The sequence below is a fragment of the Solanum stenotomum genome, chromosome 2 (assembly GCF_019186545.1).
Source record: "Solanum stenotomum isolate F172 chromosome 2, ASM1918654v1, whole genome shotgun sequence".
Taxonomy (NCBI): Eukaryota; Viridiplantae; Streptophyta; class Magnoliopsida; order Solanales; family Solanaceae; genus Solanum; species Solanum stenotomum.
The window spans coordinates 56,672,165-56,692,102 of record NC_064283.1 but is presented as its reverse complement, the minus strand read 5'-3'; the positions used below and the strand labels follow the sequence as shown (position 1 = coordinate 56,692,102).

The 19,938-nt window shown below is 32.3% G+C and overlaps 2 protein-coding genes and 1 pseudogene across 4 annotated transcripts; all 3 read right to left on the bottom strand.

Moving 5' to 3' along the window:
• Positions 1 to 153: 153 nt before the first annotated feature.
• On the bottom strand, positions 154 to 1,263 carry LOC125856737 (dihydroneopterin aldolase 2-like; annotated as a pseudogene).
• A 2,448-nt stretch (positions 1,264 to 3,711) lies between these two features.
• On the bottom strand, positions 3,712 to 5,897 carry LOC125856731 (protein EARLY RESPONSIVE TO DEHYDRATION 15). Of its 2 annotated transcripts, none has more exons than XM_049536355.1 (3): positions 5,751 to 5,897; positions 4,218 to 4,598; positions 3,712 to 4,131 (listed from the first exon to the last, which is right to left on the bottom strand). In XM_049536355.1, the coding sequence occupies exons 2-3, from the start codon at positions 4,573 to 4,575 to the stop codon at positions 3,986 to 3,988; spliced, it is 504 nt and encodes a 167-aa protein (XP_049392312.1). In that variant the 5' UTR covers positions 4,576 to 4,598; positions 5,751 to 5,897; the 3' UTR covers positions 3,712 to 3,985. The 2 variants fall into 2 exon arrangements, with proteins under 2 accessions (XP_049392312.1, XP_049392313.1); XM_049536356.1 differs by having other exon boundaries at positions 4,233 to 4,598; positions 5,751 to 5,893.
• Positions 5,898 to 12,605: 6,708 nt separating this feature from the next.
• Positions 12,606 to 19,614, bottom strand: LOC125856689 (uncharacterized). Of its 2 annotated transcripts, none has more exons than XM_049536297.1 (9): positions 19,166 to 19,614; positions 17,095 to 17,491; positions 16,862 to 16,998; positions 16,677 to 16,780; positions 16,365 to 16,586; positions 15,682 to 16,176; positions 14,111 to 14,523; positions 13,427 to 13,520; positions 12,606 to 13,021 (listed from the first exon to the last, which is right to left on the bottom strand). In XM_049536297.1, the coding sequence occupies exons 1-9, from the start codon at positions 19,373 to 19,375 to the stop codon at positions 12,886 to 12,888; spliced, it is 2,208 nt and encodes a 735-aa protein (XP_049392254.1). In that variant the 5' UTR covers positions 19,376 to 19,614; the 3' UTR covers positions 12,606 to 12,885. The 2 variants fall into 2 exon arrangements, with proteins under 2 accessions (XP_049392254.1, XP_049392255.1); XM_049536298.1 differs by having other exon boundaries at positions 16,862 to 17,002; positions 17,099 to 17,491.
• Between the last annotated feature and the right edge of the window lie 324 nt (positions 19,615 to 19,938).

Here is a 19,938-nt window from a genome sequence, read left to right as displayed (position 1 = left end):
ATGAAGTATATAAAAAGTCTTCGTAATTCGTAATAACTATCCATAGTCCATGTGCCATGAGAGTATAAATACATGTATCGAGTAACTCTATCCATTACGTAGTCGAAAAGAAATCACTATGAGAAATAACAACTCTTGGGTTACAATTTACAATATATAAAGGAATCAACTTTTTTGTTGTGTTTTCTTTATTTTCATTCTCAATCATGCACTCAACAAATGCAGATGGAAAAGATTCTTTACAATACACATGAAGAGAAAAAACTAGCTTTGCAATCAAAAGAAGTCATTGAACAATAGGATTTTGAATAACAAAAACTAATACAAGCAACATGTATGTCTTGGCTTTACACATCAAGATCTCTGCAGCGTCTGATGATCTCGACGCCTAAGTCGTCAACAGGTCCTTGAACAGCCACATGAGGTTTTCCAACTTGAACACGAACAACAGATACCTGCGGATACATGTTGTAGATGCTATGAGCTCCGCCACATTCTCTAGAAGTTTACTAGGTGGACCTTCTACAGTCTCTTTCACTATTCTGCCAATTCTCAGATGAAAATGATATCAAATCAATGTCACATCGAGATAATTATAAGGATCAACAGAGAAAATTGCTCAGCAAATTAACATCAGGCCAGTTGATTGAACAATTTCCCAAAGCCAATGTATGACTAAATCTTCTTACGGGTTTATTTCAATAAAAGAACTTCTTATCTTCCATCATAACCTTCAGGAAGAAGAAAATGAAGCACGATTGCAACGACTACTCACCTGTATATGTCAGTGTAACTTAGAGTATCTGATAAGCACCAGCTGGTTGAAGATCCATCCAAGCATCAACATCCACCAAGAACTTCTGTCCCAGCTTCGTTTCTTCTGGCTTCACCCCGTGATATCCATGGAACTTTAAACCCCTCAGCACGAGCTTATCTCCTTTTGGCATATCCATGGGACCTGTCATTGATCCTCTTAAAGAGCAGCCCATTTCAATCAATTCCCCAACAACAATTCACTAGCCAATATGCATTTCTCTCATGCCTTTCTTCGTTCATGGTTCGATATCCTGGTGTCCTAGACATAGAGGAAGAACCACACCAGTTGTAAAGATATGACACTTGGGCCTAACTCAACCCCAAACGCTATCTTATAAGGGGATGATTGCCCAAGTTCATATAAGGAGACCACCAGTCCATTCCCGAACCAACGTAGGACTTTTATCCACTCTAACACCAATCCATCCTGAAATTGGTTGGTTAAACTCTACTAATGACGATACTATAGGAGAGGTTAACAAACCTAGTGTGTAGAGAGGCTGAGGAGGGTATACAGTATACGTATACCTTACCCCTGCCTTTGAGAAGGTGGAGAGGTTGTTTTCAAAAGACCCTCGACTAAGCAAACAGTGAAAAAGATGCAATAGCAACAAATAGAAACAATAACAAGATAATAAGATACTGGAACAACAAGTAGTGATATAAATCTAAAAATAAGGGAAAGAAACGAATAGTACTAAAACTCTAGGAAAGAGAAAGAACCCGACTACTAACTAACCTTCTATTCTACCATGATCTTTACACGTAATTTGTTCTAACATGATCTCTCTCTTTTTTTCTGGTTTTTTCAACGATTTACATTTGATTGGACATTTAACTAGCATTGCAGGATGCAATATGGCAACAAAGTTAGAATTTTTGCAGTTTTGCAGTATATTCGCCTCATAGTGGCCTTGGGTTCGAACTATGGAATCAACTATTGATATTTGGATGCAAAACTTCCCCGGACACTACTTGATCGCATATTTTGTGCACTAGACTAGCCAGTCAGTAGTAAGTCATATAAATTGGGATAAAGTAATTTTATATAAATTCTCAAATTTTTCCCCCTTTTATGAATTTGAACTAGAGATATATTTCAATTTCCAACTAAATAAACACAAAAAGACAATGCCTTTACATTGTTAGTATATATTAAGAAGCAATGAAACTCATTTCACTAATCCAAATTGTTTGCACAATCAAAAATGTTTAAAGACTCACAAAAAAAGAAGTGAATGAGTATCAAATTTTGCAGAATATAAGAAATAATGAAATGCTGAAAACAAAGATAAAAACTTTTTAAAGTATTTACTGGTGCTGGCTGATGCCATGAATGTTGTAAAGTCAAGAAAATTGCTAAACAGAAAAAGCCTCTTGGTGGCTGGTGGGGGTGAGGGATTGGGGGAAGTCACAATGAAAATAGTGTAAAATAACAATCATCGAGTCGTAAATTATTAATTTCATTTCCAAATTATTGATAGTCTTAAAAATACATCTTTACTTGATTAACTAAATTTATATATATCCCGATCCGCCACACCACAAAATTTGGGGTCAAGCAGAATCGATCAATTATATTCCAAAAAATTCATAAACTAATATACATAAAAAATTGAAATAATCCCGAATTTTTTCATGTAACCACAAAACTCCAAAAAAATTATGTTAGGCCTATAAAGTCAATGAGTATTATTCACTAGGTCATTTCAAATTGACCTTGGGGCCAAACGGAATCGGATGGTCATATCTGTATAGTTTATGGACTAATATACACGAAAAATTAATAATCTCAAATTAAAGATTTGTGACCACAAAAGTCCAAAAAATGACGTCGATCCTATAGAAATAATGAGTATTATTCACTAGGTCGATCATATGGACCTATTCTTCTTTTATTTGCTACATTAACTAGTTAACAACATACTATACATACACATTTTATTCTTATTTTGTTAAAACATAAGAATATTTTTGATAAATCTTTAATTTAAGTAAAACATTTTAAAGCAATATACCAAAAAGAATATAGTAATGAAGATGTCCTAATGAAAAAAAAACTAAAACATAATTATAATTTATACCTGCTAAATGAAATCATAGTGTTGTCCACTTGTTACTAATTGGGGTCTACGTGCTAAATGTTATTGTTAATGAAATTAGAGACAAAATGTGGGATCACTTTCATATAGTATTGCTTTAATTAATTAATACTATGAACTTAGACCAAAACCAAACAAAAGAAATAAAGTGGAGCTTGGACTCTTCCTAGCTAGTGCCCAATGATGAGGAAGATCTTTTAGCTTAATGGACCTTTTCATTAAGCTTATCTTTTAGACTTTTTTCTAAAATATATCATGTTATTTTCGAAAAGCAATCTACAATATCTTATGACACTGATTTTGGAGCTAATTTGTACCTAATTTAATTATCTTTTGTATGTATTTAGTGTTTTTTTTAATCAGTATAAATATTGAGTAAAGATGACCTATTAATGTTTAGACAAATAGAATATTGAAATTTGAATGGTGACCTAAAGAGATTATTGATAGAACCATTACCAAAAGTGACATAGACACAAGGCCAAGAAAGGATTGATAGAGCGTACCTATCAATTAACAACACTTGACTGAGACCTCGTAATTGCATCATGATTTGAATTCAAAACAACCCTAATATATATAAACAACAACATACCAGCTTAATTTCACGAGTGTATACACAAGACCTTACACCTACCTTTGAAATTAATAGAGGTTATTTCCGATAGATCATCCACGGCTCAAGGAATTGCCAAAAATTATAATGGCCTGCATCCCCCAAAAGGCTGAAACTAATGAGGAAAGGCAGAAATTTAGAACATTCTTCAAGAAATAAGACTCAAAAGATATGCTCTTTTTGTCAACTGATTTTTACATATATTTTTTTTCACTTTGGACAAGTTTTGATGTTTACAAAGTTAAAAAACTGATGAAAAGATATACTAAAACTATGAACAAGGCTAGATACAAAAGTGCCACCTCTACCTTGCTCTATACAAAAGATAACAAGAACTAAAGACTCTTGAAACTTTCTCAATTGCTGCTTTTCAAAGATTAAAAGCTGCAGATTAAGAACTAACAAACACCCAAACTACAAATAAAGAACTTTTGCTTAAGCTAAACTACATTTAGCGGGGCTGCTGGATGCGGCGAAGGCTGTTCTTTGGGCTAACAATCTTTGCTGGTTTCTCGTACAACTTTGGAGGCTCAATAGGAGATTTTGGCTTTGGCATGCTCAGTGTCCTTACGAGTGCCTCAGAACCCTTGGGTAAGCCTGTAGTCAAGAGGTAAATGCGAGTAAGAACCAACGACATGAGAATCAAGATTATGGAATTGTAGATAATGGAGATTGGTATATACCAAATTGAAACATACCATTGACACCAGAGAGTGATGACTTGATGCCTTGTTGCTCACTTTCAGATGATTGAAGAAATTCTTCAAACTGAGCTTCCATATTCAAAATATCCTCATCAACATCAAGATCAATGTTTTCGGGAAGCAAGTCAGCAACATCATTTCCAGTAAACCCAAGATCATCATCGCCATATTCCTCTCCTTGATGCTGGCTCGTCCAATAATCGCGGAACCATGTTGCAGTTGTTACCAAATTCCACCATTCAGGTGAAAAGTCCTCCACTTGTTGCACATAAGATGGGATGAAGAGAGGTGCATTCGGATTCAGTGTTGACGACCTTCCTCCAGAAACTAAAGCCATTCTTCTTTCTCCAAAATTGCTATCTGAAGACATTTGAGAAAAGAATGAATCCAACATATTAGTGCATAAATACAGCAAAGAGCCAAATATGATCACATAATCTAGGACGCTGCAATTCAAACATTCAACTAATAACTAGAACATAGAAAACTAGAAATTTCAGCAAAACTACTTTAACAAACCCCCCTTGAGGAATGATTCTATGATGATAACAAAAACGTACCGATTACAAACAAATATTCTCTAATTAAAATGAATTAACATCTATCAAAAGAATACTTCACTTCCACTGCAATTTCAACTTACTAAAACAACTGTTGTTTCTCCATCATTCTTTCAGATTTAACCAAACTAATGAATTCTAACCACGAAAACTCCTCAAATCTAACAGATCTATTCAAACAAATTTCACATAATCATCAAAATGACCTTTTGGAATTTAGATAAAATTAACGACTATAAATCGCCACAGACCAATTCAAGGTCAATCAATCAATGAAAAGTATAATCAAAACTACAATCTGTAGTCGCAGTCTCTACTTTAAAGTCATCTTCCAACTGATCAAATTTTTCAAGTCAAACATTTTTCAGTTGATTGATTGACCTTGACTTGGGAAATATATTTGGATCAATCATTTTTCCGGTAGAACTTCTCACTTCCAAGTCAAACTTCATACTCATCAAAATATCCTTCACGATCGCTAGAAAAACTGTTCTTCACAACTCATCCCAACCAAATATCAATCATTTTTAGCAAAAATTACATCAAAAAAAGCCAAATTTCAAACACAATTCCACAGATCGGAGAAACAAAAGATAAAATCTCAAATCAAAAACCGGAAATTTAATACTAAAATTTCAATTCCATCTTCCAACTGATCAATTACAGTTCAGCTAAAAGATGTTCATCAATCAATAAAAACAACCAAAAAATCAATCATTTTCTAGTCAAACTTCTCACTTCCAAGTCAAACTTCATACTCATCAAATATACTTCACGATCGCTAGAAAAAAAGTTAATCAGAACCAAAAATCAATCATTTTAAGCAAAAATTACATCCAAAAATTCCAAATTTCAACCAGAATTCAACAGATCGGTGAACGGAAATACAAAATCTCAAATCAAAAACCAGAAAATTCGAAACTAATAGCTATAATATCAATATTTACAGTACCTTATTGAAGAGAAAATATCTTTCAACTACAGAAGCGACTCGTACACGTATGAAGTCTTATCTCCAATCGGAAAAAGGTCTACTATTTATAGCAAGAACACCAAGCCTAGAAGGTTCGTAACCGAAGCATAGGTTCGGGGAAGACCAAGGCAACCTAATGATTGACTTACAAGAATTAAATTATATTCCTATAATAACTTATTCTAAATTTTTAAAATCTAGATTTTTGTTATCACCAACCGGCTACCCTAGTATATATAATTTGGAAATAATATAATCGTAGTTATGATTTAACTTGTTTAATTACTTTTGTTGATGATATTTTAATATAGTAATTGATAAAAGTGTGTTCACATCGAAATATGTTATTTAATTATGATTTATATTTTTATTTATTTATAATGATTTCCATGTAATTTCTTATGAAATAAATATTAGTACCTTTGTGGATAATGACTTTATCCATATTGGTAGTGCAAAGGTAGTGGTCTCCATGTTGTTGAATTTATCAAAGATTTAATTGGGACAACAACTTTTTTTTTTTAGTTATATGTAAGAGAATATCAATAGGTCAAATAATTTTTTAGATTGAGTCAAAATATTTTCGACATGAGATACTGTTTGACTACTTAGAAGGTGAAAATAATACTCAGGCAATTATTTATCATGTAAACTATATAAATAGAAAGTTTGGGAGGAAAAAAATTTGCTAGCCTTTGTTTTTAGTTTAATTATACAATATTTAAAATATACTGATTCGATTAATTCAAATCAACACTTTTTCATACTCTTTACTCTTTAAAGACGAGAAATCCTAATTCCTTTCTCTTTTTTTTCCATCTCTAATTCTGAAAAATGGTTGAGAAAGAAACAGACTCCGTCTCTTGCTAATTAATGAGGAAATTTCAATCGATAGACAATAATATTGAGATGAATGGAGTATTGATCGATACGAGATTGACAAACAACAAGTATGTCTGATAAAAATAACTTAAACGTGTTATATTTCTAAATTCAAATTTAAAAACTTTTACAAATAAAGAAATATCGTCTCACTCTCCCACCTCACTATTGGTGATACATTCTTTTACATACTTAATTCAAAGCATCATTGACAAGGGATGTATCTTAAAGATTAAAAATTACATTGATTTGATATTAAGAGATGAAGACAAACATGATAGGTGACATTTTTTTTGTCTCTGAGAAAATAGTAAATAAATAGACTTGGGTGACATTTTTAAAACCAAATGAACTACTTAATCCTTTTTTTAGTGACTGCTTATAAAGCATATTATTACGCAAAGTACAGTGTCTAGATAATAATAATAATAATAATAATAATAATAATAATAATGTATTATTAAAGAAGGAAAAAGGAGACTCCACCATAAAAGTCTATAACGTAATTTAGTTAATCAAGTGTCGTTTTGCTACCTTTTATAAATTGAGATAGAAGAAGCATGAAATTTTAATATAACTTTAACTATACATAAGTATGTTCTAATTTTTTTTTAATTCCTTTTTGTTTCCCAAATGGTGTTCGATACCTACATTGGAGTTCGACTAAATCCGGATTTGCATCGAAAAGTCCTACATTGTGAGGATAAAATGCTCTCTAACAAAGACGACTCAGTATCTAAGGAAACTCAAACCTGAAACTTGTATATTCTAAATTTGATGTGTATATGCTTAATGAAGTTTTCTAATACAAATATACTGTTTAAACAAAAATTATTAGATTCAATTGGACTCGTATTTAGATTTCCACCTCCACTCCTAGCGCGAGATAATGCTATTTCATCCCATTTATCCAACACCTAGTAGAACCTATTTCTCCCTCCGTCCCATTTTATATGAGGTAGTTTGACTCGGCACGGAGTTTAAGAAAGAAAGGAAGATTTTTAAAATTTATGGTCCAAAATGAATGATAGAAATTTGTGTGACTGTAAATCATTTCATTAAGGGTAAAATAGACATTTTATAGTTAAATTGTTACTTAATATAACAATGTGTCATTCTTTTTTAGACTGACCAAAAAGGAAAGTAAGTCACATAAATTGAGACAGAGGAAGTACTTGTTTGTGATAATAAAAGAAAATAAATATCTCGTAAAATTAATCGATGTGCGTGTTTGGTGGTGGAGTGGTAGAGGAGACAAAGTAGCCGGTAAAGTGTTAAAGACATGTACACGTTCATATTCAAGTCGAGAAAGAGAAAATTATTGGGCCCGACAGAGCATGTTATGGGCTTGTAATTGTGGGCCAAGTGTAAATGATCCAACGGATTATATAAAAAGGCCTTTTTTTAATCTAATGGCTCAGAATGGATTGGGTAGTTATGATGACGTTTTTCAAAAGGAAAAAAATCATAAATAATGCTATAATTTCAAAATATAATAATACTTTAGTTTAAAAATATAATAATGTGTTATTAGTTTAGGAGTTCTGGTGTTGATTTTGATTTTTATTTTAATTATCGGATTATTGATTCTTAACGGTTTGAGGTTTTTTTCGAATTAACTGATAATTCAATATTAAATTAAGAAATTATATTTATACCATTTAGTATATAAAATTTTTTGACTTAAGATTTAGTTTCATACTTTTATTTCTGAATGTCTCAAACTCTTTGATTCTACAATGTGCTAGTATTTGCTTTTGAGTAAGATGTAATATATCAACTCATGTGCATAGTTTATTTGGTTTGTCACTTTATTTATAAGTGATTCTTAATTAAAAAAAAAATTGTATGCCAAACCTTAATGGTTAAATCGATAACTAAAATGATAATGATCAATAATTGATAGATCTATAGCCGATAAACTAATATATTAATGATTCTATAAGGGAAAATACATAAAAAAAAAAGTATAACTTACATAAATCACATAGTGTAAGAAGTAAATTACATCTTATCCCTACTTTTTTCCTAATTACAATAATCCCTTAAAATTTATACCTTCCGGATACATAAGTTCCCATCCGGATACATTAATTCACCATTCGGATACATTAATTCTAATACAAGAAAAAATCTTTTTGTTGCACTAAAAATAGAATAAAGTCTGAAAATTAATTAAATCCCATAAATTATGCTTATGTTTATTCTCACTCTCAATCATACATAGGAAAATCCTAATAGAATGAAGAAATTCAAATTTTCAAATTGCTCTCCCAGTTCAACAAAGAAACCTTTCAGATTTGATTCAAAATCTTTTGTTGAATTTTTGGGTAAGCGAAGTGAATTATGAAGGATACAAAAGTGATGGAATTGTTGTTGGACAAACGATATCCTTTTGAATTTTCAAGTTCATAGATCCTTCAATTTTGATTCAAGAATATAAAAAATTTTGAGATTCAAGATTCTTTCTTCTCTCAATTCAACGAAGATCCTTTCAATTTTGATTCAAAATTGTTGAAAATTTTGAGATACAAAATTCTTCTCCTAGTTTATTGAAGATCCTTTCAATTTTGATTCAAAATTGTCGAAAAAATTGAGAAGATACATCATGAATATCTTTGCTACTTAGCATTTTATATACTATTTGTGTATCTTGTTTAAATTGATAAGTATTGTATTTATACTAGATACATTAAATAAATAATTGTTGTCATAAGATGTTAGATTTGAGATCGATACATTACTGTGTGGTAGTTGCTATGTAATTGATACATTTAGTATAAATTCGAATTTACGTATCATATCTAAAAAATTAGTGCATGATACATTACTATTTATGTATCTCGTTTAATTTGATAAATATTGTATTTATACTAGATACATTAAATAAGTAATTGTTGCCCATAAGATGTTAGATTTGAGATTGATACATTACCGTGTGCTAATTGATATGTAATCGATACATTTAGTATAAATTAGAATTTACGTATATATCATATCTAAAAAAAATTAGTACATGATACAATACTATTATGTATCTCGTTTAAATTGATAAGTATTGTATTGTTTGCCTTGAAAGATACGTATAACTTACATAATGTATCATTTTGTAGTTGATAATAATGTATTTGATATAATAAGGTTGTGAAAGAAAGATATATGTAGGCTGAAATAAAGTGTATCTATAAATGAACAAATACGGATTTGGCTCCCCTCCATTACACTTTCCATCCATTTCGTCAAGTACACTTCTAGATGAGAGACATGTGTCTTATTCAATTTTTAAAGATCAAGATTATATTATATTAAGAAGTATTGTAACCATAGTTAAGTTAACAAATTTTGGGAAACTATTCTCCAAATTTGGTAAGAACAAGATATTCCACATAAATTTTAATATCCATTAATATCATTATTTTCATCTTATATTTTTTAAAAAACATATTAAACTATGCTATCTTTAAGATGAGAATTGACCACAAAAAATTGTGGCAATAAATTTTATACTAGAAATATTATGTTGAGAAACCAAAAAGAAGGTAAAAAAATGATCAATATTGACAAAAATTATAAAACAAAAGAAAGGGAAATAAAAATAATAATAACAAAAAAAAAGACGAGATGTTATCAAGATTACAAATGTGAAATATCAAAATCTAAAGTTTAGGAGAAAGTGTGGCTGTTGCGTTTGAAGAAGGAAAAAAATGAAATATATATGTTTTTAAAAAATATTATTTTATCTTCTTCGATTTTTTTTTGTTTTGTGAATTTTGAAAACATATTTAAAGCCAAAATATTTTCGAAGATTGTTATTTATCAGGCTAAATAAAAATAGAGATTTGTGGAGTGAAATAAGGAAGGGATAAATATTGATTTTGAGAGTTAGGATTTATGTATCTAGGATTTGGGAGTAAAATAAGGGATTTTGGAAAAATTTAGAACTAGTAGGGATTAATGGGAATTATGAAAAAAAAAGGTGTGTATATAGGTAATTTATCCAAATAAAAAACCCTGAACTTGGCACGAAAACGTACTTTAATACTTAAACTACACGGATGTTTAAATACCCCCTAAACATCTTTGAAGTGATTTAAACACCCCCTAAGGGATGATGTGGCAGAAAGAGTGAGTGCACTCTCCTGAAAGTGCGTGAAAACAGAGAAAAAAAAAGCTGAATTTTTAAAGACCTACACATGGCCTTTTTTTATTGGCCTATATATAACAAATTATTTAAATAGTTTTTTTATATATATTAAATCTTTAAAATATGTAAATTTTCTTATTAAAAGGTAAATGAAATTAGTGGGTCCCCTTTTAATTTCTTTAATTTTTTTTTTCATTTTGTTATCTTCCTCAATACACATCTTTCTCCATTGAAACATATTTTCCTCCATCTTCATCCCCACCTCTATCCACTATTTTCATTTCACTAGTCTTTTACTAATTATTAAAATTCAATACCAATGTCATTTTATTGACATCGATTTCACTCCATATTATTGGTGTCGATTTGACAAATATAAACTTTCTTAAATTTTGAGTGACCCATTTTGATTTCTAGATCCATTCAAACATTTCTCATAAAATTTATATTTTTTTGGACTAATTTTCTTATGCAATCTTCATTTCTTATTTGAGTTGTCAAGAAAATATGGGCTTTCAAAAAAATCCATTCTCCAAGTGGGTAAATTCGTTGGGAGGGTTCAAAAAATATAATGTGAATATTAGTGAATTTTCTTCTTTAAAGTGACTTAAAAATTGTTGAATAGTGAAGAAGAAGAAAAAAAAGTATGGAAGGTTGGAATAGTGGTGAACAACAAGGAAGAAGAAAGAGAGGTGTGGGGTATGCATTTATAAATTAATCAATTGATATAATTAATTTTCAAAAATGTTTAAGAAAAAATAGTGAATAAGTAAAAAAGAAATAAAAATTAATGACATGGTGCCTACATGGTTATGATGTGGCGGGTGAGAGTGGTGTTATAGTCTCACCGTGGAAAAAAAATCACTTCAAAAGTATTAAGGGGGGTATTTAAACGCTCGTATAGTTTAAGTATTAAAGTAAATTATTCGATTAAGTTCAGGGGAATTTTTATGTATTTTTCCATTTATAAAGTCAATGAACTTCAAAATAGAATTGAATCGATTGATATGACGCTATCACTAGTTTGTTTTTTAAAAATTATTTTTATCAAAAAATAGTGCAATGTGGGGCCTATTTGACAACTGGATCCTTATAATTAGCATTTGGTCACGTGGCTAAGTTTGGTAGGTAAACCGCCCAAATCAATTCATTGAATTTACTTTATAGGCATGCATGATTAATTAATTAATTAATTAAAGATTATTATGCTACTTTTTCTAGTCATTAATTATAACTTTATTTTATAGTACTATAGACCTAACAAGATAAAATTATGTTCACCTATAATAAAAGGACATTATAAATATACTAAGGTTATGCCACATTTGGCTACCTAGTGCTTATGCTATTTTTTCATTTCATCTCCTCTCAAATGTTTTGAATTGATTTTATAAGAAAACAAAATAAATAGTATATATTTTATCTTATTGATGATGTTACATGTAGTTTATTTTTTAAAATGGTGATATCTAAACTAAACTAGTATAAACACACCTTAACTATTCTGTTGCAAACATATATATAAAGCAACTTTGTCACAAGACTTATTCCCTTTGTACCAATTTGTATTGTCAATGTCTTTTGTTCTCAAATAGCAACAAAATTGAAGGACAAAGAAACTATAATATTCCGAAATTGGAGATGGGGAAAAGATAAGAAGTCATATCCAAATGTATTAACTTCGACCTTTGTCCATCAAGATTTAGACAGATTGAAACAAATCACCTAGTTAACTATACACAAACCTTGTTAACACTTGTTCATTGCAATAACAAATATAGAGATGAACTTTGGGTAAGTAATCTAAGAAGGAAAAGAACATTACTCCATTCATCAAATATTCAGTGCTATAACAAAACAAAATTGCTGTATCATGGATAGAAGATGGCCTAAAAACAAAAACCCTTCTAACTATACACAAATATCTAACTCTTCCACACTACCTTTCGCCCTCACGTGTACAAAATTTTATGAAACAATTCCTGACACTGAGAATAATGAAAGGAATACGCGTATGGAATGGCAGTGTGAAACATAGCACGCTAAAGAATTCTTTGTCTTCTGTTGTTGTCCTACCTTTTTTGACAACTATTGGTGCAATTGGCAGTAGCAATCTTGCCTGCAATCGAGGACTGCTTCATGGCAAAGGCGCCAGTATTCTTTGTACGGAATAGACACCCATGGCAGTGTCGGAGGAAGACCAATCTTTGGAGCAGATGGAGTTCTATATAATGAGAAAGTAAACAGAAGTGAGAAAGCCAGCAAGATTAAGAGTGTATTGGTATGACACAAGTCATTTATTATAAAGAACACTTCCTGAGAAATGTTTTCCGGTGTTTGATTGATGATTGGAAAATATTTTCTAAGAAAAATATATTAAAGACTAATATTAATAATAATAAGTAGCAAGTAATATGAAGCAGGAAAAATGACTTCTGTCCATAAAGGAGAAAAGTCATTTCCCCTCTTTTGATGGGACCTCAAAGAACATTTTCTTGTAACTGAACACTAGAAAATGACTTCCTCGTGGAAAACATTTTTCTGAAAAAAGACTTCCGTCAAACCAAACATATCTCAAGAATTAGTTAAAAGGTGTAAGAGAAGATCTATTGAAGAAAAGTTGAAATACCTTTTCCCTGTCAGAACTCCATAAGCTGACAATGCAATAGAAGATCTAGATACATCAGAAAAAACATTTCTATAGTGTGGCCAAACTACTTGTCCTGCAACATATTTTTGCAGAGTTAGCAAACACAATAAACACACTTGAAAAAAGAACAAACAAGAAGCAAAGATGTTATACAACCATGAGCAAGTAAGATGAAAGTATGATATGCTGGGAACAGATAGAAGCTAGTTCTAGTTTCCAGCTTGACTCACTGACATGGTAAAATGGTGCAACAGTTATGTGAAAACTTGTCATGTATATTATTCTTTGTCGGTTTACTTCACTGGTGTCATTACAGTGGTAGTAGAAAAGTTCTATTACTTGGAAAGGGGAAATGTGTAACTATGGGAGAAACAATAAACATCCTGTCAAATTTACACTAAAGAGCCCTTGCTCAATCAATTGTTGAAGAAAATGTTTGCTCCCCGAGTTGTAGATACCACTACATGAATGAGATACTATCAGAAAAAGGTGAGGATGTTGTGGAATTAACATTTAAAAGTTGGACTTGCAGTAAAAAGGATCACACCACGTAGAGGAGACCTCCCATCCAATAAAACAAACTCTAGAAGCAATAAATATGTTATCCTTCACCTCTTTGGTCACAAAATTTTAAGAATTAAATAGTAATGCTCAAGGACTTACTTAAGCTCAAAAAATTGCTGTGAAGAAATGAAACCAGAACTGCGGATCTACAGTGGCGGGGATCCTCAGATCCTGAAACAGTCTTATCAGCAGATTTAACCTCTGCTAAATTAGTGGCATTTCTCTGACACAAAACAATCTCAAACCATAATCCACTAGGAAATCGTTTCCTCCTCATGAACCAAAAGAAAATCTTAATATAAGGTGTGGCATGAATTATAGATATGCCAAACTGAATGGCTATGCAAACAAAGCTAATGGTTGTCTTCATAATGGTGAAGAAAATATAGAACAATGAAGTCGTTGGTAGCAGAAGTAAAAGTGGAGTAAACAGGAGAGACCCAACAACATGTTGTTCCACACTATATGCATAGCTATCTAGTCTTTGACGAAGAGGATTCCACTTCCTACCCCTGCAATTCAAGGAGGCAAAATGTTAGTGGTTTTTTAAGCAACCACCACAACAGAAGCATATTGGTGAGTAACAAAGACAAAAGAGATCTATAAAAAGGAAAGACCTGACACAACATGCTTTATACTGGTTTCGCAAGAAAATGATATAGTGACTTTGTGAAAATAGCTCAGTTAAGCAGTCCTTTCCAGTTAAAAACCAAGCAAAGTTATGGTGGATGTCCATGAAAGAGTTGTTTGGTGAGCACAGTTTGGGAAAAACAACCATGGGAATAAAAATTGAAGAGACAAGTAAATATAATAGAAAGCATAGACTAAATAGGCCGTCAAAAATGAACATTTGTTCCATATAAGTTAAATAATGATTATAACCAGAACATAGACAGCGAGGTTAGGTATTTTTGGTTAGTCATCTTTCCTTTCAGCTGCTAAACTCCCCACTGTATCAGATGAATAACCAAATTAAAGTGTGAAGCTATTACACTCCCCTTTTGATAACCACACTCCTCTTCTATATTGTTAGACAATATTAACCTAGCGAAAATTCACGTCCCTCTTTTACCTCATTCCTACTCAAGGAATGACCCTAACATAGATCACACATTATTTTCCCCATCTTGATCTTGCATATCCCCCTTTTTCTGTTCCTTCTTTTCCTGCAGTTCCTACTTTAGCAAATGGTGGCATTTTCCGATCTGTTGTCCAGCAGAAAATAATCCCTACGCCATGGTTAATATCCATAATTTTTTCCAGTCACCCCGGAAGTAAAATTATTGACTAATTAATTCCAGACAAAGGTAAAGATCCTTGTTTTTTAAGTTTAAAAGGGGAGAACTGGTTCAACTCACACTTCACTAAAAATGATGAAAGATTTATTTTTAGCTTTTAGGGCATTTGGATTGAATGTTCATAGGGAGCACTTAGTGTTGAGTGATGAAGCTTCAATGTTTACCTCCTCTTTCCAATGTTATTAAGTAGCCTACAAGAATGAACCAAGTTCTGTTGTATGCCAAAAAGAAAAAGGACTATATATTTTTGGTCACCATGTCTAAACCACGTAGTGACCTCAAAAAGATAGAAGTTGATTAACCCTGGATTAATTGATCAATACCAGTCCACAAGATACTTTAGAGTGCAGATAGCATTACAGGGAAAGATACCTGAAAAGTCGCCATAAAGCATCTACTGCCTGTATTTGCCACGAATATAGCAGTGTAAGCAACCACTGAAGAGCAGAAACATGTGTAGTTGCTAGTGAAATTGTGTCGATGATCAGAGCAGCTGCTGCTGTCAGACCAAACAATGAACCAAATACAGCTACTACTTTAATGAGATGAATCAAGAAGAAACCCAATAACCACCATAGGGTAGACCAAATTTGAATAGCAATCAGGGAAATTGTCCCAAGAACTCCGGCTAGCTCAGTATTCAACTTGAATCCCGCTGGGTTTCCCATAAGCCACACACAACCAGTACGCAGAAGATAGTTAGTGGCATTTTCAGAAAAACTTGAAACCCACACGCAAGCTGCTCTAGCTCGAGACCACAATATGATGCCAAGAAAGTTCCCCAGAAGTAGATCAACTACAAGGCCTGCCCACATGGAATGTTTGTGAAATGCCGCTTTCTCAGCATACTCCACACAGGATTGAGACCTAAATACAAGTCCTCTTAGTGCAGAAATTAAAATCAGAAAGCATAGCAGAAAAAATAGTATACACATATCAATCAATTGCACCAGGTTCATTATATGAATCCTATGCATTCATTTTGCTCTATCCAGAATACACAGAACACACATAGCAGGATGGTTCAGAAAAAAAGGTTATCAGAGAAAGTTTACCTGAGACCATAATCTTTGAGAATAACCGGCCAATAGAGGAGCTGGCAGCATCGAATTTCCATATTTTTGCATGTATTGGAGAATACCTTCTCCAACGCAACATAGATATATGAGTGAGACACATGGATCAAGCATGCATGGAAGAACTGAAGGATGACGTAGAAGATAGTAGAGAATGATGCAAGCAATATAGCAAGCAGTTGCCATGTCAAACTAGAAAACCTGGCAAGACATTGGATAGCTATTAGAAATAGCAGAGAAACCAATGAAGCAGCAGAAAATCAAAGCATGTCAAAGTTTAAAAGATGTTACATGCAAAAGAAATGGAAGGGAGCCCTGGATCTTTTGGCAGAATAATTTGCTTCTGTAAAGACTCTAGCTGCATTAGCAGTGTTGATAGATAGAATTACAGCATCCTGTTTTTCAGATAATTGAAAGCAAAGAGGTTTAGAATCAGTTAACAGTGCAGGTAAGATTAAACTTCATAATTGGTATACCAAGTCAAGATATGGCCGCTTCCTGTTAAGATCCTTAACCCATTCAGGCTTCTTGCAATGGTTTGTCACCTGCTCAGATGAACTCTTGAAACCCAATGAGTAATGGTGGCCACCAAACACAGGAATTCCATAAAACACTACCTGAGTTTATTGTGAAGAAAAATAGAACAATAAGGAACTGCAAGACAAAGTCAAGTAAATCTAAGGATGTCGTATGGGTTATTATGACTTACATACGTGGACATCTAATTGGAATATGGTTTCTCCCATCCTATGTATATGATGAACTTTTGGTATTAGCTCTACTTTTCTGCTAACAGCTTGAGAATTATCACATACAATCTGTGCCCAAATATTATCCTTTAAGGAGAATGCCCTACTCTGCTCTAGTATTGCATCCAATTTGTGACATCCACATCTCCATCTTCCACGTTTCCCTTCAGGTGCATGTTGCTCAGCACACACACATGTCCTCTTACTAGTAGAGTTGACATGCTTTTTCCCTTTGCTTCTGACCATTAGCAACTGCCCATTGCTGCTGAAATCTGCTGCATAATAACCTAGCAGAGATAGCTTGCTTTTATCTTGTAGAAACACAGGCATCTTTCTGTTTATGCCTTGAAGAACCCTCTAATAAAATGAAACAGAAATCATCATATAATAAATTAGACAAAAATACTAGTACAAGATAATCAACAAATTTGTAAAAGAATAAAAAACAGTTTTCATAAAATATATATAGTGCACATGTAAAGAAATACAACATAGTTATCTGTACAAATGAATCAAATCCATGAACTAGCATGGGATAGTTGCAAAGTATAAGTACTAAGAATGTGATTTCCTATAATTCTGGACAAAACTATAATGGACGGAGGGTTATCACCCACAAAAGCCACTTACACAGTACATGTTTTTGTGGGTGTATAATTGATCCCAAACATCTCTAAATCCACGTTGACATATGTTCAATGATTATCATCCAGACTTCTCATATCAAATAAAAACCAGAAGAAACTTGCTCAGACCAACCATATTGATCCATTTGCTTGAGGTTTAGAAATTTTATCTCCTTAAATTAAATGCATTTACTTTAGTACCTAAGCTTTAAGTGTGTAAAGGGGAGAAAATGGTATTTTACTAAAAGCACCATACCAAAGAATGTTACCACATTTTCATTGGTTATTTCTTAGCATAAATCATTGTGCTATTGAGGCTACTGTCTCCTCTGTTGATTATTCACTATCTTTCTTATTGGATGGTATGTTTTGTACACTGTTTTCCTCCCCTTTAACTTGGATTTGTTGTACTTGAGCTGAGGGTCTTTCGAAAACAGCCTCTCTACCTCCACGAGGTAGTGACAAGGTCTGCGTACACTCTACCCTCCCCAGACCCCACCTAGTGGGATTTCACTGGGTATGTTGTTGTTGTTGTTGTATTTCTTAGCATAAATGTGGCTTATATTTGGAACAAGGAGGAAGTTCCACGTTAACTACCCTCATATTAACCGCATGTCCTCATACCATCTATTTATGCAGATTCCTCAAATATAGCCAATAAAGATTATTAGTCCCAAAGTTTCCTAATTTTTTAGCAATCAACGAAAAATCTAATTCATCACAAGTTATACTCTATAGATGCCAAACATTATCTCTTTTTCAAAATAAAAAGGAAAAATTTCATTGCCAAGTTCATCTCCATAAAATGGTGTCAAGCAGTTAAATAAGAGAGGGAAGGAAGCTCAACCTTTACCCACTTCCCCTTTCCACACCTAAAATATTAACCAGTTCACTATGTTTCATCTTTTTCATATTTGAAGATGATCACATCTCACCCTTTATTTCACTATTTTCATATTTGAAAATGATCCCAGGTCACCCTTTATTCCACCACTTTGACATTAACTCGCTCACCATTTTCACAACAAACTTTTAGAGTAAGGCAACATGCACTTTTTACAACAAACTTGAAAACACAACTTAGATACTCAATTCACATCACAACAAACTTGAAAAGATAAACTTAGAAACTCAATTCACATCAAAAGATAAACTTAGAAACTCAATTCACATCACAACAAACTTGAAAAAACACAAACTTAGGATACTAAATTCTCATCAACCCAGATTGTGAAATTTGAACACCAACCCAGCTCACCAATGTTTCATCTTTTTTCACATTTTGAGATTAACCCAATTCACATTAAGGCATTTTTTTCAACTTTTCTCACAACAGACACTAAATTACATAAACCCAGATTGCGCAAAATTATGAATCTTTGAAGGGTTATTTAAGAAATTTTACCTCAAGATTCATATGGGTCGTCATAGAAAGAAGTGAAGATTCATCGCAAGCGAAAGCAACAACAATGTCGAAAGAAGCATCAGATGAAGAGATAAACCAACCAAACAAGAAAGCATAGGAATGCAAATTAGTCAATTGATTTAAACAAGAAAGATGGGTTGGCCACCAAAGCCTGCACTTTCTATTGGTTCTTCTCATTTGTCTATTCATTTCTACTTTTGATTCAAAATTTTGACCATTTGGGTGTCTAAATCTTCCATTTTTGTGGCTTTTGGGTGGATTTTTTGCGAGTTAATTACAGATCTTTGTGGGATTTTGAAAGCTCTGCAAAGAGAAGAATTACAGATCGAAACATTGGAGGGGAGGGGAGTGACTGGGGAAGAGAGATTCGCTTTGGAAGTTGCGAGTAGTAGGGAAGTAAAGTGGAAGAATGTTTCTTTCTTGGTTATATCTCTCTTCTATTTTTTCCCTTTTTATTGGTTGTATTTTGAGTGACTTTATATTTTACTAATTTAAATTGTATTTCACAAGTAGAATTTGTAAAATATGTTTAGTGAATAAGACTTGTAAATTATTATATTTTGAAAAAGAGATATTTAAATGCAAATTACATTTGACAATCATATATATAAGAAATATGATTGGTATCTCTTCTCTTATTTGAGAAATGTGATTTATAAGTTTGCATTAATTGCTATGTTAAGACACATTTGAGAACAAAGAATTACATTGTACACTGGGATCACAAAGAAGTTTGGATTTTCTTTCGCATT